The following is a 26,513-nucleotide window of genomic DNA, read 5'->3' on the forward strand; positions in this document are numbered from 1 at the left end:
ACTTGAAACTTGCATTATTATCATCATGGTCGTTCTGTTCGCAGTTAGTAATGTTATTCCTAGGGTTTTCGCTTTATCATCGTTGGCGTCCGATTCATTTTGAAAACATGCGTGACATAGCCTATGTGTGTGAGACAGACACGAGGTTCGTGATCTTCAACTTGAAAAGAGATCAGGTTTCCGAAATCTTGAAATTAAAATGTACCCTGTTTTTTGTCTACAATCGTGAGCGTACAATCATGCTTGTGTCACTACTTAAAAACGTTTGAATGTATTCCCCGTCACGTGTGCAAGGTGCTTATGGAGTTGTTAAAACACAGTCACACACGCATGCACACACACACACACACACACACACACACACACACACACACACACACACACACACACTGTCACTGTTGGCATGTGCCTGACAGGAAGATACTGGAATAAGGAAGTTTAACTTTCACAAAACTGATTTTGTTTGTTCACTTTGGGCATGATACTCCCAATGGTTTGCCAAACATAAGGACTTTCACATGACCAGTAGTTTTTATTTGAGAATATCACAACCAGGAAGTTTGTATTAGAACAATGAATTAATAGATGAAATATCAAAGCGAGTGAAAATAATTATGCGCAGGCTTTTATAGAAAAGCCTTTTCCACGACAGGGAACACGTAATGCCCTGAAAAGGAGCGCTCTATTCCATGAATGTACAGCCAAACGCCTCTTTGACCCATCTGACCGCTCTCCCTTTCTCAGCTTAACAATGAACTCAGTGTTACGAGAAGTATGAAATCGACAACAACAACTTAAATACGGACAAGTATTTTCCAAAAGAGGAAAGATGTAATGCACAGAAAAAGAACGCTTCGACATTTTTTTTTTTTAGCTGAACACCTCCGTCGTCACCACTCTATCCCCCCACTCATTCGCTCAAAACCCGTCGTTTGTTTGTTTGTACTTATTTGTTTTGTGTATGCTTGTTTGCTTGCATGTTTGTTTTTTGGCTGTCTGTGCACGCGTGTGTGTGTATGTGTGTGTGTGTGTGTGTGTGTGTGTGTGTGTGTGTGTGTGTGTGTGTGTGTGTGTGTGTGTGTGTGTGTGTGTGTGTGTGTGTGTGTGTGTGTGTGTGTGTCTGTCTGTCTTTCTGTCTGTCTGTTTGTCTGTTTATTTGTTTGTTTGTTTGTTTGTTTGTTTGAATATAATGTTTGTTTGTTTTCTGTTGTTTCTATGTTTGTTTTCTGGTTGGTTGGTTGGCTGCTTCTCTTTCTTTCTTTCTTTGGTTCTTTCTTTGGTTCTTTCTTTGGTTCTTTCTTTGGTTCTTTCTTTGGTTCTTTCTTTGGTTCTTTCTTTGGTTCTTTCTTTGGTTCTTTCTTTGGTTCTTTCTTTGGTTCTTTCATTCATTTTTGGTTGACTGTCTTCTTTCTTCTGTCTTTTTCTTTCTTTCTTTCTTTCATTCTTTCCTCCAGTCTGTCTTTCTTTCGATTTCTTTCTTCAAAGATATTTTCTTTCTTTGTTTTCTGGAGGATATCTTTCTTTCTTCTTACTTACTTGTTTTCTTGAGGGTGGAGTTTATACCCTTGACAAAAAGTTTAGAAGTGGTAAGACATTTTTAAAAGTGAAAATTACTTTGAGTTCAAGAAGTGCATAGAAGTGCTTATGCAAAAAACAAACAAAAAACAAACAAATAGGGACCCGTCATTTGGACGAGAAACCTTTATTTCAATTTGACTTCGTACTCTCAGGGATGGACTTCAGCTTTGAAGTTGCTTAGAAAAGGCAGACGTGGAGACCTGGAAACTCCTTTGTGTGATATATCCTGAATTGCTTATGAAGTTCTGCACGTGAAGTTGAGTCAACTTAATAGGATATTCTCTTTACCGGACCTCATCAGTGACGCTACTGCAATGCAAACGATTTAAAGGTAGGCAGGTAACAAAAACAAAAAGAAAAAAAAAGAAAAAAGAACAACTAACATACGGATATATACAACTGAAATACAAACATGTCTCCGCTCATTTCGCGTTTAGCGATCACAATAATACGCATTCCTTTTCTACACCTAAGCGCTGAAGTGGTTTAAGACGTAGGCAGATAAAGAAAGGAAATAGAAAACACCACCAAAAAAACACACACAATCAATAGGAAGCTTATATAAATAAAATAAATAAAATGAAAGCTTCTGCACCCATATCGTGAGGGGGCCCGGTACCTCAGTTTGTAGAGCACAGGACTTGTGATCGAAAAGCCGTGAGGTCGTGAAACTCGGATTATCATATAACCCATATATTGTCCTTAAAGAGGCGAAATATTTAGCCTGTAGGACAGTTAGCATTCTCTCTTTCTTCTTTCCATGTCGTGATGTGATATCGTAATGATATTACCCCGCGAGCAAACACATGACTGTGTATTAAGTCACGACTAACGCAGTCTTACAACCGGTTTGCCTCGCTCTCCGTATTTGGAAGTCAAGGGACACTCCGCATGCTGACTTCAGGAAGGATTTCCACCATACTTGTGATTCAACCCGGCGTGAGGCGGTTTGCTATTGGACAAACCGCTATATATACTGGGCCGCGTCAATATTCAACAGTGCAACATCAGACTTTATTCAACTGAGAGACTCTGCTTCTCTGATAAATCTGACAGTTTGTTAATTTCACAGACTGATTTTTGATTTTTGCAATTTCTACAGTGTTGCCAAGAACTTGCGTTTATTTGATCTTTAACAACAACAAAAGTTAACAGTAGTGGATACTCAACAGCAACACCAGTAAAAAAATAAAATAAAATAAAAAAAAAAGTCACACACAAAAGCAGTGGGTTGTAATTTTGTGAAATAACAAGTTGTGAAGGAAACGAATTCCAGCAATCGAGTTTCAGATTTTATTTTGATCGGAAGAAGAAAAAGGAATCCATCAACATGTACTTGCAGACAGTGACAGCCCTTCTTCTGGTTTTGTTTGAGGTGAGTGTAAATATATAAAATATTATATCAGTTTAAAAGTTTTTTGTTTTTTTAAAACCATTGATTTCTGTTTCGCGGTTGTTTCGTTTTGCTTGTTTGTCTGTTTCTTTCCTTCTTTGCTTTTGGTTGTTGTTCCTGTTTCCGTGCGTGTGTTCTGATTTGTTTACTTTTCTCTTGTGTTCTTTCTTTGCTTTGTTGTGTTTTCTTTTTGTGTGTGTGTTGCTTATAGTTTGTTTTTGTTTTGTTCTGTTTTGCTTTATATTGTTTTGTTTTGCTCATTTATTGTGTGTTGTTACTTTTGTTTTTGCTTGCTTTTTTAACCATTTTCTCTCGTTTTCTTTTTAATGGTGAATGTTTCTGTTTACATATCTTTGTAATGTTGTTGTTTATTTCTTTGTGTGATCGTGTTAACAGATAAACGTGTGCGCGCTCATTGTTTATCAATTTTTTTAAACGTGTCTTGCACAAGTTATTTAATATTACTGTCGCCTATTGTACTGCTAGCTGCAGTTACTGCTATAATTGTTGTTGCATTTTAAAACAGGGCGCCTAGCATATAACCACGTCATGTCCCAAATATACACTAGTTCTGGGCACAGAAAAAACAAGTTAGCATAGCAAACAGGGCTGTCCTATTGTTTGTGTTTATACGCATACATATTTGACATACTTTCAAGGTCGCTGCACTCCCCTTTACGGCCGAGTGATTCCTTTGATGTTTGCCGACCTTGTTTTCAATGCCGGTGATTCACTATCCATCTTTAATTGCTTTTGTCTACATGGAGTCACGGACTATGAGTTTTAAGACCGACAGAGCAGGAGGGGCTGGCGAGGGTGGATAGGGGGGAGAGGGGGAGGGAGATTGTAAGAAGACGATGAACCGGAAGCCTGCATCCTTTTGTTTTAGTCACGGGACATTATTTGTGAATGATGTGCAGAAGTGAAAGAAAAGAGTGCAAAATACTGTAAAATTCATTGCAAAAGTGTGACTCGTTTTTATTGGTTTTCACTTACTCATCTTTTAAAGATACTGAACTTGTCAAATCCAGGTGCACGGAGCCCCTGGGGCTTTTAGTCATACCTCAGGCAGCTATCCGTTAGAAGAACTACCAAGTTTCATTGACTTGCACCCAAAGAGTCAAGAACTGCGATTTTTTTACGAACTAATTTCGTACTCGGACCCGGCTAGCTGGTCTTGGCCTATTTTTGGATCTAAATTTAGATCAGGTAGATCACCACATCATGCACAAAAAGACACGTCACTAGCAAACTATGTCAGACGTCATCATGAGTTTGTGTAAAACAAAATGGAGGCCGGAATCACACAATCGAACTCCGACCAAACACCACGTAACTAGGTTAATTTATGCACTCGCGTGAACAAGAAACTGTCGAGCTTCACAGATGTCGTCGTTGGGTAGTTTTGGGTTTGTTTTACTACCATAGGAGGATTTTTGAACTGTAAATGCACTCAGCTGCAACAAAAACGCAAAACGAAGGCTGTGAGCTGCACTGTGCCTTTAACAGAACCGTCAACAATAAACACAAGAAATATTTACTGTCGGTTCACCTCACAGTGCCCCTCCTCACTTGCCTACGACGACCTGATTTTAGTCTTACGGGGGAGTGAGAAGCAAAAGCCAGAGAGCAGAGCCAACTTAAGAGTATAAGGCTTTCCCATTAGTCACTCTCACACCCTCCTCCACACTCGTCATGTGTTTTAATTCGTTGACCTACTTGAATGACAAGACAGCTTGCCAAGATCTGTAGAAGACAAGATCACGAAATTAAATGACTCATAAATAATGACAATTCTAGAGACGCTTGCGTTGGCAATGCAAATATTCTTGACGTTTAAACTTGAAACTTACCGAGGCATGAACATGTCTTTGCGGGCACCTTTTATCATGCAAGTGGTAACGATCGATTTTTCAAGAGCCTATTTAAAAAAAAAGAAAAAGTTTTTGTTTTGGTGTGCTTCGTTGCTTATACACACATATGCACGCAAGCTCGTACCACGCACACACACACACCCCTTTCCGCCCAACACACACACACACACGAAGATATCTCAGAATCTGCTGTGGTTTGATATGAAGATAAACGGACAGCTCTTTTCTGCTGTTTTTTTTTCTTTCTTTCTTTCCTAAGTTTATCCGATTCAAAACTAAAACCTTTTTGCGATGCTCTTTTAAAACCCGCGCATCCCCATATGAAACTAAGTCAGTATAAAAGGACGATTCTGAGAGATCAAGTTCTTGAATATTGTAAACACAATTCTGTGAAAATGAAGGACGGTCAGTTTTATTATGAAATGATGAACAAATCTTTGGAAATCAAGGTCGTAACAGGAAGATTGTTAAAATGGAGGGTCCTTTATTAAAACTCTCACTCAGCCATGCATGTATGACTCATTAAGTTGACACCAATTATTTTTCAAGTCTTTTTTTACGAGCACAAAGGAATTGTCGAAACAACTTGAGCATTAATCATCAATCATTACACACAGAAAAAGACTTTAGCATTGAGTGTTCTGTTTCTCACCGCCCCCAGCGGCCCTGAAATTGCAGGCTAAATAATCGTCATGTTTAAGTGCTCGCGTAGCTGTTATTCAAATGCACTTCTCGAAATGGCTTTCACGATCAACAGTGTGAGTTAAATCATGAATGAAACTCTCGAACAAGGGCAAATGAAAGATCACGTTTCCATGTGACATGTTCTTTCCCCCAGAACACGGTGGCTGGCTTTCCGATTACTCAGTGGGTGACGCATAGGGAGAGAGGGGATGGGGCGGGGGTGGTGTGGTGGGGGGGGGGAGGGGGGAAAGTCATTCAATGCACTTTTTGTGTCGGATTTGCGGGCGAGTTCATAAAGCGCAGTTTAAAAAGCCATCTGCTGTAGGGGATTCCCCTAATTCGCAGTCGCTTGACATTTTTTTTATGTTGACTCGATTTGATACGAGAGAGAGAGAGAGAGAGAGAGAGAGAGAGACAGACAGACAGACAGACAGAGAGACAGACGGACAGACAGACAGACGGTACAGACAGACACAGACACAGAGAGGCAGAGAGGCAGAGAGTGAGACAGAGGCATACAAACATACAGACACACAGACACAACACAAGAGAACAATTCATGTATGCGGCAATATTCTAATGACATTTACTGAATAAACTTGTTTAAACCAAGAGAACAATTAATAGACACTTTCCAATATACACCAGACTAGTCTTTTAGAGGAGACAATTAAATACTTGAAGGTGCCTGTCCTCCACATGACTATGCACAAACAATGTCACTTTCCGAAATAGCCTTAAGTGTCCCTGGTGCAACAAATCGGTGACAATGCAGACTTGTATGCGTCAAACAACATCCTGTATTGCTCTTATCTGCATCGGCAGCGAACAATCCGGACGAACAGGATGCCTGAATCAATGCCAATTTCACCGTTCCTACTCATAGGTCCAGGAAGGAACGGGATCACTGCTCGCTCCCTCCTTGACCCCCCCCCCCCCCCCCCCTCACCCCCCGACAGCTTTTATCCACTTAATTAATAACATCTCTCTCTCACTTTCTCTCCCTCTCCCGTCAGTTCTATCTCTCTCTTTCTCTCTTTCTCTCTCGCTCTCTCTCGCTCTCTCTCTGGGACACGAGATGGATAGAAGGATGGATGGATGGATGGATGGATGGATGGATGGATGGACGGAAAGAGGACAGAGAGACATGAGTGAAGTGCGACAGAGACTGGATTTTGTGCTGATGCTTACTGTGCTTGCCCTTGAGTAGCTGTAAGATTCTGTGATGGCTTATATAAATTCTGGAGGATGTAATTTTGGTGCTATAAAGAACCGACGCGCTCACAAAACAAAACGAACACTAGAATTGGAAAATTAATTAAAGTTTATTGTGAATATGGTCATACTTGTCGATGTCATAGTAATTCGGAATCAGCTCATAATATCAATATATAAAAGGCTAAACATAAATCTATGGAGAGGCTAAGTAACCTATATCGGAGCGTGGCGGAAAAACTAATCTAAGTTTAGAAAGTGAATTAAAGCTAAAATGTGAAGTAGAAAAGACTAGCTTGAGTGAGAGTGCAGAACAGTAGAGTGTGAAGCGTGGAGCATGGAGCGAGAAGCGCGGAGCGTGGTGCGAGAAGCGCGGAGCGTGGTGCGAGAAGCGCGGAGCGGTGGAAACTGATAGAAAAGAAAAAACTAAACTTAGAATTCGAAACATCAAACTAAACATCAAAGGTGTCCTAAAAACATAAACATCAAAGGTGTCCTAAAAACATAAACATCAAAGATGGACGACAAAATGGCGGCCGAAACAAGATGGCGGCAAATCAATAAAAAATCACCAAGACAAAAATATGTTAGAAAAACCCTACATAGAATAAACGTAGGACACAGAAACGGAAAGAAGACAAAGAAACGGACAGAAGACACAGAGACGGAAAGAAGACAAAGAAACGGAAAGAAGACACAGAGACGGAAAGAAGACAAAGAAACGGACAGAAGACACAGAGACGGAAAGAAGACACAGAAACGGACAGAAGACACAGAAACGGACAGAAGACACAGAAACGGACAGAAGACACAGAAACGGACAGAAGACACAGAAACGGACAGAAGACAAAGATTCAAAACGAAAATTACACGAATTCGGTAAATAAAAGAAACATAGTCAGAAATGGATACTCGCCTTTGACAGCATCAATAATCTAAAAACAGACTCAAGGCGAGCAACTGAACCTGAACTACAAAATAACTTAAAAACAAAACTGGAGGCTGGCAGAAAACACTGGGCCCCGGAACAGAGCAAAAAAATCTATCTATCCTAAAACATCTTGTTCCGTGAACGGCTTCCCAGTAAGTGACGACGAAAACAGGCTATCCACCACAGAGGTGAACTAAAAATACTGCGCGTTACTACAATATTACTGTTGCAAAACATGCGTCCCGTGCTCTCCGGGGAAAACTCCATAGGCTGTCCAGCGTGAGCCATACAGGCACATGAAATTAAAATCAGAAAAACGCCGGCCACACTACCTTGTTTATAAATTAGTTCGTTACAATATTTAACGTCATTATAACAAAACAAAGTTCGTACCAGGACGCTCATACTTAATAAAGAAAAATAAAAGATAAAGAGCGAGCTAGACCCGCACGCGAACCTACAGAGGTGGTTGCAAAATGGGAACAATTAGGGACAAAAGTGAGAAAAGTGAAAGAAAAGAGGTGAGAAGGAGATCAGAAAAAGGGGAAACCACCACCACGGAAAGTCGCATGCGAGTCAAGCTAGAAACATGACTAAAAAACACAAGCAAAACAAAAAGAATCTAAATACACAGAAGGCTCCTTAGCAGGGGCATTCACATTCCCCCCTCGAAGACATCTTAGTCTTTACAAAAGTCGACATAAAAAATCAACAAAAATCATCGAATACATGCGTGGTTCAAAAACAAAATCCGAAACATTACAGAATCCTTTTGGCATTATCCAAAACGTAGCTGTTCGAAACGCACTCTCATACGTGGTTCAAAATACAAAAAACCGAAACGTTACAGAATCCTTTCGGCATTATCCAAAACGTAGCTGTTCGAAACGCACTCTCAATGAGTCTCAATCTAAAAAATCACACGTGTTCTTTCAACAAATGTAACATCATATTTCGTCGGTCCGTCACTGTCAACATACCGTGTCAACATTATTCTTATTCGATCTAAAAAATCACACGTGTTCTTTCAACAAATGTAACATCATATTTCGTCGGTCCGTCACTGACAACATACCGTGTCAACATTATTCTTACACCTTTACATAAACCGCAACTCAGTATGAAAGACTGTAGTCGCAACCTACAGAAGAATACAAATGAAAAACATCTTCCGTCTTCTTAATCATAAGCACAGGCATCCGCACGCGGGAAGGACTAAACAAACCGATTCATTAAGCGCTTGCCTCTGTCAAGAGCTTTCGTTCCAAAATGCGGAACCAAAAACATATATACAAATGGAGAGAAATCACAAAGTCACAAAATATTTGCATTAAGACGAAATTTTCTCCCCAAATCAAAACAGCGCCACCTGTCAAAAAAGGCGAACGGATTACGTCAGACCAAAACATGCACAAACGGTCTGTCGAAAACAGTAAAGATCACTGGGAAAGTCATTGAGTGTCCGGGTCTGCCTTCACCAGCACGGTCAGCTTAGAGATGGGGCGCCAGTAGTAGAAAGTGGAATGGCTCGTCTTCGAGGTGACCTTGACAGTCTTGAGCTTGCAGGTTCTCACGAGTCCATCGTCGCTGGGGCGAACCTCCGTCACGAGTCCAAGAGGCCAATCTGCTCTGCATACGGCTTCGTCACGTAGCACGACGACATCTCCGACAGCAACGTTTCGTTGGGGAAGGAGCCACTTTCTTCTTCGTCGTGGTCGTCTTCGTTGTGGTCTTCTTTGTACTAGTCTTCTTTGTACTGGTCTTCTTCGTCGTGGTCTTCTTCGTCGTTGTCTTCTTCGTTGTGGTCTTCTTCGTACTGGTCTTCTTCGTAGTGGTCTTCTTCGTAGTGGTCTGCTCAAAATCCTTTCCATGGCATGGAGGGGGTCGGAGATGCTGGGTTCGGCGAGTGTCGTGCGGTATACGGAAGCGACTGATTCACCTTCGTACTCGCTGGGACAATACTGTTCTGTTAGAGACACGTGCATCACGTCATGGACAGACTGTTTTGGCGACACTTGTCCCAGTATCGTCCAACCCAACGGTGTGAGAACGGCGTATGGGTCTCCCTTGATGACTCTCTCTGGCATGAATAGTTCTGCATGATCGTAGCCAATCAACAACCCGGGAGTGCAGCCTTCGAGCAACGGGGGAATCTCGCTGGCAATATGACTCAAATGCTTGATGTTACGAGCGGTCTCTGATGTTGGTATGTTCTCAGTGTCATTGGTGAGATGGTCCGTCGTGTAGAGCGTCTTCAGGTTGTGGGAAACATTGGAGTGGAGGGCCTTGACACACAATCCGGTCACTCTCTGACATTCGATATGAGTGTTCTGAGAAGTCATAGTGTTCAGCCTCAATGACGCTGGCTCAGAATGAGTGTTCAGCTTGTCACTCAAAGATTCAGTAACGAAGGAGATGCAAGACATGGTGTCAAGCAGCGCGTATGTCGTATGCTCTACCGTGGGATTCTCTTTCGTCGAAACTCTGACCGGAACAATCATGGTAGCTCTGACTGGTCTGTCCGACTTGTTGGTTGTCGCGAATGCTGATCCAGAGGCAGAAACACGGGCATCTTGACTGATACAGACAAACCTTGAAGAATCTGGCTGACCCCGTGCATTCCGTTGCTGATTGGGAAACTTCTTCCTGTAGCTAGGCGCTCCATGCAGCATAGTGAGATGTGGGCCTTGGCACTTGTCGCATATCGCCCTGGTAGTGCAGTCTACACTTCTATGGTCAGTCTTTCTGGCACAGGAGAAGCACAAGGACGCTTCGTACATGAAGTGTTTCCTGTCCTCAACGGGAATCTCATCGAACCTCTGGCATCTGAGTAGAGGATGAGAAGAAGAGCTGGTCGGAAAACGAACGGTACAAAAGGGACAGACTTCGTCGCAGTTCGTACTCAGGACAGTTTTAGCGTGGTGCTGACATCTGTCACACTCTTGACATGTAGAACAATCCGTACTGTACGATGTTTTCTTGGGGACTGCTGAACTGGCGGTCTGTGAGGTGGAAGAGGCGGCAGATTTGCTGGAGGAGAAAAGGGGCTCGCAAAGGATGTCTGCCTCTGTCTTGATGAAAGCTGACAACTCCTCAAAGGTAGGGTAGCGTTTCTTCTCGTTCTTGGTCTTGTTTACTTTCCGCACCCAGTTTCTCACCAACCAATCTGGAAGCTTGCTCATGAGTGTCTTGTGATAGGCTTGGTCTTCCAGATTCTGTAGCTGGCCTATCACTCGGCTCGCCACAAGGCATTGTCCAAGAAAGTCCGAGAAGGCGCGGAGGGCTTGTCCATCTTTGGGTTTGATTACCGGCCATGCATCTAGTTTCTCTCGGAAGGCTCTGGCAACGACGAAAGAACTGCCGAACCTTTCCTCCAACGTCTGAAGGGCCTGCTGATAGGCCTGGGCATCCCTGATCAGAAAGAGTCCCTTGACCGCATCCTTCGCCGGACCGTCCAAGTACTTCTCCAAGTAGAGGAGCTTTTCCTCTGCAGAAACGCCCTGCCGCTCAATTAAAAGAGTAAATGAGGACCTCCAGAGAGGGTACGTCAAAGGATCTCCTGAAAACGTAGTGGGCTCCTGCGTCGGTAACCTGTTGATCAGGAGAGCCTCAGCTAGAGTACGAGCTAGGGCAGAACCCTCGGAGAGCGCTGGTTGGCCTTGCATCTGAGGAAGGTATGCATCTTGCCCGTAGTAGTCTGAAGGGCTCGTGACCGGAGCCTCTTGAAAACCATGCTGTGTGTAGTCAGTGTCAGGAGCAAAGCTTGCAGCGTGGTCATATTGCTGTGTTTGCATGGGAGGATGCATGACAGAAGGCCCATATGCAAAGTTTGGCACATAGGTCGGAGACTCTCGGGAGGTCATGGCAGGAAAAGGACCAGGGAAAGGCCCGGGAAAAGGTCTCGCTGATGGATTGAGGGATTTGTGAGGGAAGCGGGAAGGCGCGTAGATCTGGCGAGGACGATCTTCGTGGCTTGGAATCTCAGCTTTGACAAACTGAGGCCGAAAGGAGGTCGCGAATCGGCCTCCGACTCTTGTCGTCATCGTGGTGGCTGTAGTCATCGTCGTAGTGGTAGGAGCCGTGGCTGTGACCGCTGCTGGAAGTGGGTGAAAAGCGGAGACAGGTTGGGCAAGGGTCCTGGAGATGCCTCGAAGAGTGTCGCGGATATCCTCGGCGGCCGACTGGAGATGCGAAGGGGCATAAGCCCTGACCTCCGTGGGCTTCTGAAGTGGCGGGAGTCCAGGCTTGGCTGCCGCAGGCTGATGTTGTCCAGAGACGAGGGTGTTGGCTGCCGGCTGGTGACGCGGGTGGGCGTAGGTGTCGGCTGTCGCAGGCTTATATGTATCTTGTGTGTGCTGTGTGTGCCTATCATACCCTACCGCCACATCTCCTATGCTCTCTATGTGTGTACCTACATGCAGGGTGCTGTGAGTACCTAGGTACCTATCAATGGGGCTGTCACGAGGTAGTTGGGGCATGAATCTTTCTCTAGCCCTTTGCTGGTCTTCTATGTCAGTTTTAATGATCTTAAAAACTTCATGCTCTTCCTGCATCTTGCCTTCTCTCTCCACCCTCTCTAGTGCAGTCTTAACTTCCTTTTCTTTTTTCTTCAAAGCTAACCTTTCATCTTGAGCCTCTCTCTCTAAACGAGCACACTCTCTTTCCATCTCTGTCTTCTTCTCAGCACACTCTCTTTCCAACTCTCTTTCCATCTCTGTCTTCTTCTCAGCAGCCAAAGCTACGGTCCTAGAAGCCTTCTCCTCTAAAAGCAAAAGAGTCTCTTCTTGTCTAGCCCTTTCATCTGCGACCATTTGCTGGGACCTAAATCTCGCTGCGCTAACCGCCAAAGAAGCATCTAGAGAAACCTCTCTAGCACCTCCAGAAGCGACTGTGGAAGTCAAGTCCGAGCTGGAGGCGTACGGGTCTAACTTGGGAAAGAGACTGCGATATTGTTCTTTGAGCGTCTCCGTTTGCATGTGCATATCGCTCAGATCCTCTTCTATAGCTACATCACTTTCAGCCACTTGACAAAGCCTCGAGTTCGCTACATTCAGCTCGTCTATGTGCTCACAGAGGTCTATTTTATGAGCTTTAAGGACTCTCCTTTTGTCTGGTGTTTCCCTAAAGGCTGTGCACAACTCGCTGATCATATTCTTATGAGCTCGGCTTAGGGCCCAGTACTTGTCTGACAGCTCCCTCACCTCAGCATTAAGTCTAGCCCTAACAATGGCGGGGCCTCTTTCTTCTCTACTTCGTTGAGCGAGATGCTCTGCACTTGCAGCCTGTTGGGAGGGCTCAGTTCCTAAACCTTCCTGTGTAGGAGAATGTTCAGCTTGAGGGGGAATGTTATCTGAATTCAAAGTGTCTTGGGTCTGAGGGTGTTCAGCTAGAGACTCGCCCTGAGCGCCATCATGGTCGCCTTCATTCTTACGACTATCAGTGTCCGAAGCAAAATGTTCATCCCTTTCTAACTTCAAAGTGTAAGGGGATAGCTCGGCGCTCTCATGAGAAGGTAATTTCTCATCCATACTTAAAGTCAAGTGAAAACGTAGAGGTTAACAAAGACTTGCGAAATATAGAGAAACAAAATTCAAAACGGCACACCTCGGGTCACTCACTAGAGGGGAAGGAAATACTTAGTACGAAGTGTGCAATGCTATGGTCAACAAACCTAAAATAATGCCTAAGTTGCTCTGCTCTGGGCCCGACAAAAATAAATTAAAATATTGTTCGCTAGATACGAAACAGTTCCTTTAAGACAAAAGGTTCATGATCTCTTCACAAGATTCGTAAGGATAAGAAGTTCAAAAGTCAGCGGCCATGATCACAGGCCTACAAAAGTTCATAAAGTTCTTTGTCGAAAACAATCCAAAATGTTCCAAAAAATATCAAAGTTTCCACTGTGCTTGCCCTTGAGTAGCTGTAAGATTCTGTGATGGCTTATATAAATTCTGGAGGATGTAATTTTGGTGCTATAAAGAACCGACGCGCTCACAAAACAAAACGAACACTAGAATTGGAAAATTAATTAAAGTTTATTGTGAATATGGTCATACTTGTCGATGTCATAGTAATTCGGAATCAGCTCATAATATCAATATATAAAAGGCTAAACATAAATCTATGGAGAGGCTAAGTAACCTATATCGGAGCGTGGCGGAAAAACTAATCTAAGTTTAGAAAGTGAATTAAAGCTAAAATGTGAAGTAGAAAAGACTAGCTTGAGTGAGAGTGCAGAACAGTAGAGTGTGAAGCGTGGAGCATGGAGCGAGAAGCGCGGAGCGTGGTGCGAGAAGCGCGGAGCGTGGTGCGAGAAGCGCGGAGCGGTGGAAACTGATAGAAAAGAAAAAACTAAACTTAGAATTCGAAACATCAAACTAAACATCAAAGGTGTCCTAAAAACATAAACATCAAAGGTGTCCTAAAAACATAAACATCAAAGATGGACGACAAAATGGCGGCCGAAACAAGATGGCGGCAAATCAATAAAAAATCACCAAGACAAAAATATGTTAGAAAAACCCTACATAGAATAAACGTAGGACACAGAAACGGAAAGAAGACAAAGAAACGGACAGAAGACACAGAGACGGAAAGAAGACAAAGAAACGGAAAGAAGACACAGAGACGGAAAGAAGACAAAGAAACGGACAGAAGACACAGAGACGGAAAGAAGACACAGAAACGGACAGAAGACACAGAGACGGAAAGAAGACACAGAAACGGACAGAAGACACAGAAACGGACAGAAGACACAGAAACGGACAGAAGACAAAGATTCAAAACGAAAATTACACGAATTCGGTAAATAAAAGAAACATAGTCAGAAATGGATACTCGCCTTTGACAGCATCAATAATCTAAAAACAGACTCAAGGCGAGCAACTGAACCTGAACTACAAAATAACTTAAAAACAAAACTGGAGGCTGGCAGAAAACACTGGGCCCCGGAACAGAGCAAAAAAATCTATCTATCCTAAAACATCTTGTTCCGTGAACGGCTTCCCAGTAAGTGACGACGAAAACAGGCTATCCACCACAGAGGTGAACTAAAAATACTGCGCGTTACTACAATATTACTGTTGCAAAACATGCGTCCCGTGCTCTCCGGGGAAAACTCCATAGGCTGTCCAGCGTGAGCCATACAGGCACATGAAATTAAAATCAGAAAAACGCCGGCCACACTACCTTGTTTATAAATTAGTTCGTTACAATATTTAACGTCATTATAACAAAACAAAGTTCGTACCAGGACGCTCATACTTAATAAAGAAAAATAAAAGATAAAGAGCGAGCTAGACCCGCACGCGAACCTACAGAGGTGGTTGCAAAATGGGAACAATTAGGGACAAAAGTGAGAAAAGTGAAAGAAAAGAGGTGAGAAGGAGATCAGAAAAAGGGGAAACCACCACCACGGAAAGTCGCATGCGAGTCAAGCTAGAAACATGACTAAAAAACACAAGCAAAACAAAAAGAATCTAAATACACAGAAGGCTCCTTAGCAGGGGCATTCACACTTACTGTCCTTTTCCAAACGTTTTGCTGTTGTAAATGCCTGTTTCCACAGTCGTCATGTCGACTGTCATTACGATGATGATGATTTATTTTATTATGATTAATATTACAATGATTATTTTTCATGAAGCATGAATGATGAAAATGTGTACACCCCGAATTGAAATGGGCCCAAGGCCCAATCAATAAACCATCCAGACTCCAGACTCCAGACTCTCTCTCTCTCTCTCTCTCTCTCTCTCTCTCTCTCTCTCTCTCTCTCTCTCTCTCTCTCTGCCCCACCCCCCTCTCTCTCTCCGTCCATCATCACTGACGCATAATAATTTATGTTGAATTGTCTTTATTAATTGTCATTACGTCATGTTACGGTTGTAAAATTAACTTTTCTTGTTATAGTGCATGCTACCCCAGGGGGGGGGTGTTGGTCGGAGACGATATAGCGGTTTTGGTCTTGAATTGGGATGTCGTATTGAATAAAGCGAGGTTGGGTCGGACATCTTGTCGCTTGTCTTTTCATTGCCATCTTAATTAAGTCTTAATGACTCAAATAAATATAGTTTTCTTTTTCTTAATCTGTTTCAGATTATTGTGGTTGTGAGTCCTTCGACAATGGACGAAATCATATCAAACGCAGCAGAAGATGGTAAGTAACAAACAATTAAGCAAATAAAACGAACAAAAAAGTGTAAACAAACCAACCAACCAAAAACAAACAGACAAATAAACAAACATGCAGAAAAAAATCATACACAACAAAAATAAAAGGTACGAACGAAATTGTGCAAAACTGTCCGATATTTTCTAAACTCACTCGTAACGTTTTGTTGTGAGTTTCGTACAGTGGCTTGGTTGAAAATCACTGCTGTTAGTCCATGGCCTACTATAATGTCACTTGAAAAAAGCTGTTGTAATTTTGAGCTGCATGATAGTCAATATGACAAAATGAATTTAAAATGATTGTGATGTATATATTTCCCGCGATGAAAATAACATGTTTTTTCAACTAGACGACGACAAAAAAGATATTGTTTTTGCTATTTTCACAGATCTGGCAAATTGAAAAGAAAGAAAATAATATTGATAATGTAACCGAGTGCCGTAACACTACGATCACCTCGGGAGACGAAGTGCAATCAAACAGGATTGAACATGTTAGGGCCAATTTCTTAGCCCTATAAAAACTGTTATGCAAACCCGAAGGTTTCCATGAACATACAGACAATCGGAAACCACCAGACTCCATCACAAACAGAATTCCACAATCCACCGGTGTTGACTTAAAGGCCAACAACTCGGGTGCAGAGTCTGCTGTGAAAGGAGCGGTAGCCTCCCCTGTCAAAATAATAATAACTGGACATTTGTAAGTGCCTAACCTATGTCTCTAGGCCCTTTACAAAAGAACATATACAGAATAGAACAGTTAAATGTACAACCTACATAAAACAATTATCCATACGGACAAAAATCACCACATGTTGCCTACTGTTCACACAATATTCATATATGCTATACACACTATATCTACACAAATACCCAGCAAAAGACAAGTTTCGTTATTTTTAACACGTCTTGCAAATCGATGACAGTGCGGAATGATAGGAATATTCGTTCCAGCGATGAGCAGAATGTGTCTACGCACAGAAAGAAAAAATGAAAGAAAAGACACTTTTCGCTATTTTCACAGATCTTGATAAATAACGAAAGAGTTGAAAACAGCTTTGATACTGTTGATAATGGCAACCCTCTCTCCTTACAGCGCATCAGTTTGCCTTCTTCCAAGGCACTGACGAAAAGCCTATAGTCAAGGTGGAGATGGACATGGTTTTCACACCTGAACAGTGGGAGGAAATTCAAAAAGCGTAAGTGAAATATGACCCACATTTATATATTTATTTAATTATTTAATTATTTTGTTTATTTATTCATTCATTCATTCGTGTGTTCATTCATTCATTCATTCATTCATTCATTTATTGTTTATTTTGTTTATTCATTCATTCGTTCACTTATTTATTCGTTTATTTATTTATTTATTTATCTATTTATTTCTTCTTTTATTGTTGTTATATATTTTTTTTTAGAGTAGACTGAAGATCGAAGAACTATATATGCAGTGTGATATTCGCTGAATTCACAGGAAACAGAAATTGTGAGGAAGAAGACTGTAAACGGTAACAATGTCACACAAGTACTCTAAGAATTTAGCCAACAAGAGGCATTTTTGTTACATGTTCATATTAACTTTATGAATGTCACGTAGAATTGATCAACAAGGAACGGTTTTGTCACGTTTTCACAATAACTCATTTTATTATCGTTCATATTTTTTAAATTCCAACAACAAAAATGCGATCCATTCGCATGCCAATGTTCTGGTTCTGACTCAAAGTTTAAGCAGAATTCCCCTGTGCTCACTACTGTTTCTTTGTTAAAACAATTACCATTCTGTTTATTAGTTTCTGTGTGTCATTGAACAACAAAAAATATTATCTTTTCCGGCCAATGACGAGCGTTAGTTTCGTCATGTGACTAAGACTTTTACTCAGTTTCCAGAAACAAAGAGCGAAAACTAGGATGGTTAGGTTACGGTGACATTGCAGCGTTGTCTCCCTTTGCGGAATTGATTGTGTTGGTGATTGTGAGACTGAGTCATCCCCTAACGTCAAATCGTTACCGTTATTGTGAACATCGTTAATATTGTGAGCATTATCAGTTATTGTGAAACAGTGACAAAACCGTTCCTTGTTGATTAAATTCTACGAGTGTTACACTGTTACCGTTATTATGAACATGACACAAAAGCGCTTCTGTTTGGTTAAATTATACGAATGTGACATTGTTAACATTATTGTGAACATGTGACGAAAGCGTCCCTTGTTGGTTAAATACTAAAAGTGCGACATTGTTAACGTTATTGTGAACATGTGACCTAAACGAGCCTCGTAGCCTCGGTTGAATGCTCAGATTGTGACATCACTTCCGGTCTGTTACAGCGCAGAGACAGACGGGGACAGCTCAGGAAGATACCGCCGGAAGGCGATTCGCAGGTCCACCTATCGCTGGCCAAGAGGCCAAATTCCCTATGAATACGCATCCAATGTTTTCAGTAAGTAGGCCAGCTTTCGTTTGACCGTATGAAGCAGAATTATTTGTTGGAACGGTCCCCATGAATGGGGATTTATTCTCAATGAGTAATTAGCTAATGTCTATCCAAAAAAGCATTTTTTTTTAATTGAATAGGCCTCATGAATGTGCATGTTTTCAGTTAGTAGTCCAGTTTTTGTTTGACTGTATGAAGCAGAATTATTTGCTGGAACGGTCCCAATCAATATGCCTGTATTCTCAAGGAGTAAGCTTATTTACACGTGTCTATCAGAGAGACAGAAATCCGAATTTCATCTTATCTTATCCATTTATTAATGGAATGGTCCTCATGAATATGCATGTTTCCAGCAAGTAGGCCAGCTTCCATTTAAACAGTGGACGTGCATAGCATGTGGGACTGGTTCCCATGACTATCATACAGGTTTCCAGTGACTATAGTCTAGGTTAACTTACATATAATGTCTTTTTGTTGAAGGGGCTTTGTTTCGGCCTCAGAATTCATTATATGAAATGCGATTTGGCCGTTTTTAATAAACGTACATTTTGTGCATTCTTCCTGTTCATGTTCTTCTTGTTCGTGTCCTTGGTCTTCTTGGTCTTGTTCTTGGTCTTCGTGTTCTTGTTATTCTTGTTCTTGTTCTTGCTTCTGTTCTAGTTGACCCTGTCTTAGGGCGAGGGCTGGATGTAAAAAAACCATATATTCTTGCTTATCTATTACCCTCGATGATACAGATTTTGTCTTGTCTGTCTTGTCTTGTCTTCTTTTTTTCGTTCTTGTACTTCTTGTTCTTATTCTTCGTGCTCTTGTTCTTGTTCTTGTTCGTCTCAATAGTATTCTGATCATTGTTACTGTTATCCCCGTTTAGCGTCCACCCAGAAGAATGAGATCCAAAAGGCGCTGGACGAGTGGGAAAAGTACACGTGCGTCTCGTTTCGTTTCGCACGATCGTCCGACAGGAACAAGATTCGCTTCGACAACGGTGGAGGGTCAGTATAACTTTAGATATACAGTGGACCCCCCCCCCCCCCCCGTTTTAAGACATCCAAACGTCTGAGAAAATCCGGTCTTAAAAAGTAGGGAGTCTTAAAATTGGGGTAAAATTACTCAGGTTATGAACAAGAAGTCTGAGAAAACAGGGTCTTAAAAGGGAGGTAGTCTTAAATGGGAGGGGGGAGGGGGTGGGGGTCTCAAAAGGGGAATTCCACGGTATTGTTCCATCCACTTTTTACGCCTTTTTTGTCCTTTCTCTCTTCCCATCTTGTCTGTCTCCCCCCCCCCCCCCATATATCTCTCTCTCTCTCTCTCTCTCTCTCTCTCTCTCTCCACCCACCCACACACCCCTCTCCTCACCACTATATGTTTTTGTTTGATACTTAAATTTGCTGTGCAGATGAAAATAATATTGACCTGTTTTGGGGATACTATGCTTTTTTGCTTATGGGTTATAGTTGTTGTTGTTGTTGTTGTTGTTGTTGTTGTTGTTGTTGTTGTTGTTGTTGTTATCGTCTCGCCTTACTTCACCTGAGCTGTTAGATCAATTTACCCTGTGTAACGTATTTCAGATTTTTCTCGAATGTTTCACTAGAGATGTTTAATATATTCAACTGACCTGTACCGTTATGTATTTCAGATGTTTTTCTAACGTGGGAACGGTCGGCGGAACTCAGATCATTGGTCTAGCGCAAGGCTGCCGCTATGTGAGTAATACAGAATACAGAATACATTACAGAGTATTTCATTGCCACCGGTCTAGCGTCTGATTGCCGCTATGTGAGTAATACTGAATACAGAATACATTACAGAGTATTCCATTGCCAGCGGTCTAGCGTCTGACAGCTGGTATGTGAGTAATACATAATACAAAATACATTACAGAGTATTTCATTGCCCAGAGCACCAGGAATTTGTCATATTGTTGCGATAAACGAAGGAGAAAAAGAGTGGAATTGTTTGCAAACTGATCTATAGTGACCTTCAATCTCTGTCGACATTTCATTGTCTAATGTTTTTATCAAATAATTATGCGTCTATGTAAGATTCTTTGACCACACACCCCCCCCCCCCCCCCCTCCAATATCTCAATGCGTTCTATTGGCCTATTCATCGCGTATTGTACACTATTTGGTTTGATGCTATTACTGATACAAATGTAAACGCTTAAATATAAATGTAAACACCGAAAACAAGATTAAAAAGAAGAATTTATAATGATTATGCACGTGCACCATGTAGAAATCTTATTTCTCTACACAGAAATCAGTGGTAGTGCACGAAGTGGGTCACGCAGTGGGCTTCCAGCATGAGCAGACACGCCCCGACCGCGACAACTACGTGGAGATCGTGAGGCAGAACATCCCCCCTCACCTGTACTACAACTTCCAGAAGTACACCACCAGAACCGTCCAAGACTTCGAGGTCCCCTACGATTACCGGAGCATCATGCACTACGGTGCTAAGGTGAGAGAGTAGGGGATGAGAGGGGGCGGGGGTGGGAGTGAGAGGGGAGGGGGGAGAGAGAGAGAGAGAGAGAGAGAGAGAGAGAGAGAGAGAGAGAGAGAGAGAGAGAGAGAGAGAGGGCAGGGGATAGAGAGAGAGAGAGAGAAAGAGCTAGAGAGAGAGAGAGAGCAGGATATATATAGAGAGAGAGAGAGAGAAAGAGAGAGAGCGAGAGAGAGAGAGAAGAGAGAGAGAGAGAGAGAGAGAGAGAGAGAGAGAGAGAGAGAGAGAGAAAAAGAAGAATACATTTTTGTTATTATTGGAGGTGGAGGTTGGGTGAGAAGAAGAATCAATCAATATGAGGCTTATATCGCGCGTATTCCGTGGGTACAGGGATGTATTTTTTTATAGAAGAAGAAGAAGAAGAAGAAGAAGAAGAAGAAGAAGAAGAAGAAGAAAAAGAAGAAAAGGGAAGAGGAGGAGGAGGAGAGGAGGAAGAAGGAAAGAAGAGGACACAGATTCGATGATTAATTTAACATAGCAGCATACGAAGCATTTTCGAGTTTGTCAATACAAGTACGTGTGTCTGAGTTTAAATTCGTCATAAAACCTCTCTAAAATGGCATTTCAACTACTTTATCTCGTACATATTTTGATGCGGCATGTTTTTTCAGGCGTTTTCGGTGAATGGAGGTCTGACGATCCGAACCAAAAACAGACAGTACCAGAGCGTCATTGGCAACGGGAAGCAACTGAGTTTCCGCGACATCAAGCTCGCCAACCTTATGTACAACTGTGAAGGTAAGGACCAACACCTTTTGCTTTTTTTCAATAATCTTATGGTTAGATTTCGATACAAAATTATGTCAAATGATGAATGAACCATGGGGAACAAAGTTATAGAAAAAAAAATATATGTAAAAAAAGATTTTATTTTTGGGTAGCGTGACTCACGCTTCCAATATTTTGTTTTCTGTTTGCTGAGAACATGTGCTTTGCCCAAAAATACTGACCAATCAAATTCATGTCACTATGCTTATAGCCACGCCCAAACAAGTGCAGCAACAGTTTGACGCTGGAGCGCTGTCCACGCTTTTTTTTAAACGCACGAAATGCACGGGATTTGAGAGGAGTTTTGCGCTTGGCATTTTCCAAATAAGGATATCCTACTATGAGTATTAATTTATTTATTACACCCCCGGTATAGGGGTGTGTATAGGTTTCGGTCGATGTGTTTGTTTGTTTGTGTTCGCATATAGATCTCAAGAATGAACGGACCGATCGTCACCAAACTTGGTGAACAGGTTCTATACATTCCTGAGACGGTCCTTACAAAAATTGGGACCAGTCAAACACACGGTTAGGGAGTTATTGGTGGATTAAAATTATACAAGGACTTATAGAGGGACATCTTAATGGTCAAAGGGAAATAACCATTCTCACTCAGTCACTGCCACCAACTGAGAAGGTTATTTCCCTTTGACGGGGGTGTTTTTCCTACCTCGGAGGAATTTCTTGTTTATTTGGTGTTTAACGTCGTTTTCAACCACGAAGGTTATATCGCGACGGGCTACTATGAGTACTACGCTGGAATACTACAATGAATGTTCAAACGGCTACACTGGCTTCGTCTTTCCTGATCGAAAGGGGGTGTATTGTTGATATTTGTAGATAATAGACTCAGCATTTTAATGGTCAAATGGCGATTTCGGTATAAAAATGTAGACAAGGACCTTTAAGGCATATATAGTTCTTCAAGTGACCACAGTTCGGATCGCCATCTTGGATCTGACCAGACTTTTGCATGGGATAAGAAGATGCCTTCCCCCCCCCCTCCCCTTAGGCCACACACAAAAAAGTCTGTTTACGGTATCCCGACCGACCCTATTTTTTCGCGCGACCCTAGACTTTTTTTTGGCATTTGGGGAAAAAAATAAAATAAAAAAATAAAAAAATAAAAAAAAGTCTGTTTTTTGGCAAAATAACATTTTGGAGAAAAAAAATAAAAAAATAAAAAAATTCTCGACCTACCGACCCTATTTTTTTGCCTATGTTACCGTAAACAGACTATTTTTGTTTGTTGGCCTTAGTGGTATTTTGTGTGTAAATATATTGGTTTAAAAGATTTTCACTGATAGGAAATTAATTGCTCAAGAAATTCCCTGTTTGCACAGAAATCACTTATGATGTTGACTTTTGTGTATGTGTACTAGTGGAGGGATGGCTTTATCACATGCAAAAAACTGGCTAGATCTAAGATGGTGAGTCGAATCTTTTATATCAAAAGGGCTTACATGACACATTATTACAGATGGGAAAATACGTATTATCTCTTCCGAGAAATCTGGAAAATGTGCAGTTAAAACGCAACCACAAAAAATGACAGGCGTTTTATACCAGAAAAAAAGCCTTACATTCTGAAACGTTAAACGTACACCCCTTTCTGTGTAAACGAACCCCACAAACCTATCCCCGCTTAAATATGAATGCATTTTTCTGTCTCTTTTTCCAGCGAGTTGCAGCAACAAGAATATTAGATGTCCCGGAGAGGGTTTTGTGGACAAGTCCTGTAAATGCATGTGTCCTGGAAATCCCATCAAGGAATGCTCCGAAACTGATACCGGAACGGGGACTGGAACCGGTACCGGCACAGGAACGGGAACTGGCACTGGCACCGGCACTGGAACAGGAACAAGTTAGTATTGGCATTTGCTAATCAGGGATCTTGGGATAAGAGAGAGAGAGAGAGAGAGAGAGAGAGAGAGAGAGAGAGAGAGAGAGAGAGAGAGAGAGAGAGAGAGAGAGAGAGAGAGGGAGAGAGAGAGATGAAACGTGTTCCTAATTGTATAGCATATGTGCCCTGTTTGTGCATTTATTACATTTTTTTCTTGACTGTCTTCTACCATAAGTCGTTTGATCTCAAAGTTCCCTCTCCCACCGTCACACTTTTTTTTAATTAAAATGTACAATCTTAGGCAGCTTAATTCTCGGTTTTTAAAGACACTTTTGAGTTATAAAAACAACCACAAACAAACACCCCAGATATTTCCAACGGGTTTTTAAATAATTGTGTGTTATCGTGAGTTTACGGTGCTTTGTACTGCTCAACAAGAAGAAGAAGTACTACTCAAAATCGACCATCTTTTAAGAACAGTAACTCAGGACAATTACAAAAGTAGACCCCCCCAAAAAAAAGTCTGGCATATCAGGCTGTGAGAAACATTGGCTCAGCAAACAGCTTTTGTCCTCAGAAGTCATGATGAGAATTGGACATGTGTGTATTCAGATCAGTCCCTCTCCAGGCGAGGGATGGTTGATGCTCATGCCCAAACTCCCGTATATTAAGATTTATCTGATCTGATCTTATCTGATCTGATTTGATCTGGTCTGGTCTTTTCTTTTCTTTCTTTATTTGGTGTTTAACGTCGTTTTCAACCACAAAGGTTATATCGCGACGGGCCTGGTCTGGTCATATATTATCATATCTTATCATATTATCATGTTGTATATCATATCATATCACATCTCATCTCATCTCATCCCATCTCATCTCATCTCAACTCACCTCACCTCACCTCACCGGACCTCACCTCACCTCATCTCACCTCACCTCACCTCACACTTCTGTCTTGTGTGTGGCGCACGTTATATGTCAAAGCAGCACCGCCCTGATATGGCCCTTCGTGGTCGGCTGGGCGTTAAGCAAACAAACAAACAAACAAACCTCACCTCACCTCAACTCACCTCACCTCACCTCACCGGACCTCACCTCACCTCATCTCACCTCACCTCACCTCACCTCACCTCACCTCAACTCACCTCAACTCACCTCAACTCACCTCAACTCAACTCAACTCACCTCACCTCACCTCACCTCATCTCACCTCACCTCACCTCACCTCACCTCATCTCACATCACCTCATTTCATCTCATCCTATCCTATCCTATCCTATCCAGTCTTATCCTATCTTTATCTTATTTTATCTTACCTTATGCGTGTTATCTTTGCAGATAAGTGCGCTGACCGACACAAGTCCTGCTCGGCCTGGGCGAAGAACGGCGAGTGCGCAAAATACAAGTATTTCATGTCAAGCTACTGCAAGCAGTCCTGCGGCATCTGCTCAACAGGTAGCCGTCCATTCTACTTCAAGCTCTTTTAGAATCATGAAACACGAATTGTACGTTATGGAAACGTTTAATTAATGACAAAACAAAAAACGAAAAAAATCGGTGTACTTCGACCTGGCAGCGGTCTTTTAAGTGGACAGACAGACAGACAGACAGACAGACAGACAGACAGACAGACTGACAGACTGACAGACAGACAGACAGACAGACAGACAGACATATAGACAGACAGACAGACAGATAGACAGACAGACAGACAGACAGACAGACAGACAGACAGACAGACAGACAGACAGACAGACAGACAGACAGACAGACAGACAGACAGACAGACAAACACTTGTGATACAGATAATAAATTTATCTGAGAAAAGTTTCCAAGGAACTCACTGAGAAGACGCCAGCGAGGCAATCAAAAAGACCACTCAGAAGACCGCTGGGTCGAAGTTCAGTGATAGTAGCCTAATGTAATTGTTGTTTTTTTGGTCAAAAATGTAACGTTCCAATAAACATACCATTCTTGTTTTTGTAATTCTAAATTTTGGAACGTTGGCACTCCAGGGTCGGATCAGTTAGTCTTTGTTAGGGGGGGAGGGGGAGGGGACTAAGTAAATATAGTTTGATGACCTAGACGAATGAGCGAAGTAACCGAGATTCCTAGGGGGGTCCGCGGGAAAAAAAGTGTCCAAAGAAGCCAAAAGAGCCATCTGAGCTTTGACATTGCTCAGTCTCTCTTTTTTGTCTCCCCCTTTTTTTGGGGGAAGCAATTTTAACTTTATTATGTAACCATTTTTTGGCATGAAAATAGCATTTCAATTTGAAACCATTGCTTTAAAAAAAAGGGCTGGGGAGGGGGGGAGGGGCGCTTGGGCCCCCAAAGTCCCCCCTCCCCCCTCGTCCGGCCCTGCAGCCTATCTGTTTGTAACCGGATGAGCCAAGTGACATGGGCGCCGCCGTCTTGAATTTTTCTGTAGGATATCCATTTTGACAGAGTGCCGATGACATTGTCACCAGTGCATTTGATTACATTTTGAATAAAATAAGGTATCGAGTTTCTTATTCACAACAGTAGTTGCTTGAGAACATAAGAAAAGAGACACATATTGCTTACGTTCCATTCAAAGAAGAGAAATCTGTCAACGAAGATTTGAACTCGGGAAGAAATGTCCAGTTGACAATTTCCAATGCGCTGCTTCATAAGGATTTTTCCCGATGAAAATACCGTGAACTACCGCGGGTAACAAAATCATGTTGTACAAGTATTATAATGAAGATTGAATAACACATTATGCACACCATAGTAGGCACACAAAAAAAATAGGTGTGGTTAAGGTAACATAGCCAAAAAAATAGGGTAGGAAGGTAGTCAATCACTTTTTCTTTTTTTTTAAACTTTTTTTTTCTAATGTGTACAAATTAAACCTACTTGACACACAATGACAGGGAAATAAGTGTGCGACTCGAGCGCTGTCGCTTTCATTGCGTTTTCTGCACTCGTTTTTTTGTTTGTTTGACAAATGTAATAAAAAGTTATAGGGTCGGCCCCTAAAAATAGGGTAGGTCGGGTTACCGTAACCACACCTATATATATTTTTTTTTTTAGGCCTAAACGTTGTTAAAAAAAACAAAAGAATTCTGTACTCACCGCTACA

General features: G+C 41.9%; 1 protein-coding gene across 1 annotated transcript in view; it reads left to right on the forward strand.

Annotated features, from left to right (window-relative positions):
- Positions 1-2,556: 2,556 nt before the first annotated feature.
- LOC138976094 (zinc metalloproteinase nas-13-like) overlaps positions 2,557-26,513 on the forward strand; it is a 25,013-nt gene continuing 1,056 nt past the window's right edge. Inside the window, exons 1-10 of the mRNA XM_070348915.1 lie at positions 2,557-2,953; positions 15,773-15,833; positions 16,947-17,049; positions 18,184-18,296; positions 19,162-19,282; positions 19,927-19,993; positions 20,550-20,753; positions 21,407-21,533; positions 23,245-23,427; positions 24,745-24,861. Of these exons, the coding sequence (XP_070205016.1) occupies positions 2,909-2,953; positions 15,773-15,833; positions 16,947-17,049; positions 18,184-18,296; positions 19,162-19,282; positions 19,927-19,993; positions 20,550-20,753; positions 21,407-21,533; positions 23,245-23,427; positions 24,745-24,861 (1,141 nt within the window). The 5' untranslated portion in view covers positions 2,557-2,908. The remainder of the gene's footprint in view (positions 2,954-15,772; positions 15,834-16,946; positions 17,050-18,183; positions 18,297-19,161; positions 19,283-19,926; positions 19,994-20,549; positions 20,754-21,406; positions 21,534-23,244; positions 23,428-24,744; positions 24,862-26,513) is intronic.

The sequence above is a fragment of the Littorina saxatilis genome, linkage group LG9, assembly GCF_037325665.1.
Source record: "Littorina saxatilis isolate snail1 linkage group LG9, US_GU_Lsax_2.0, whole genome shotgun sequence".
NCBI lineage: Eukaryota > Metazoa > Mollusca > Gastropoda > Littorinimorpha > Littorinidae > Littorina > Littorina saxatilis.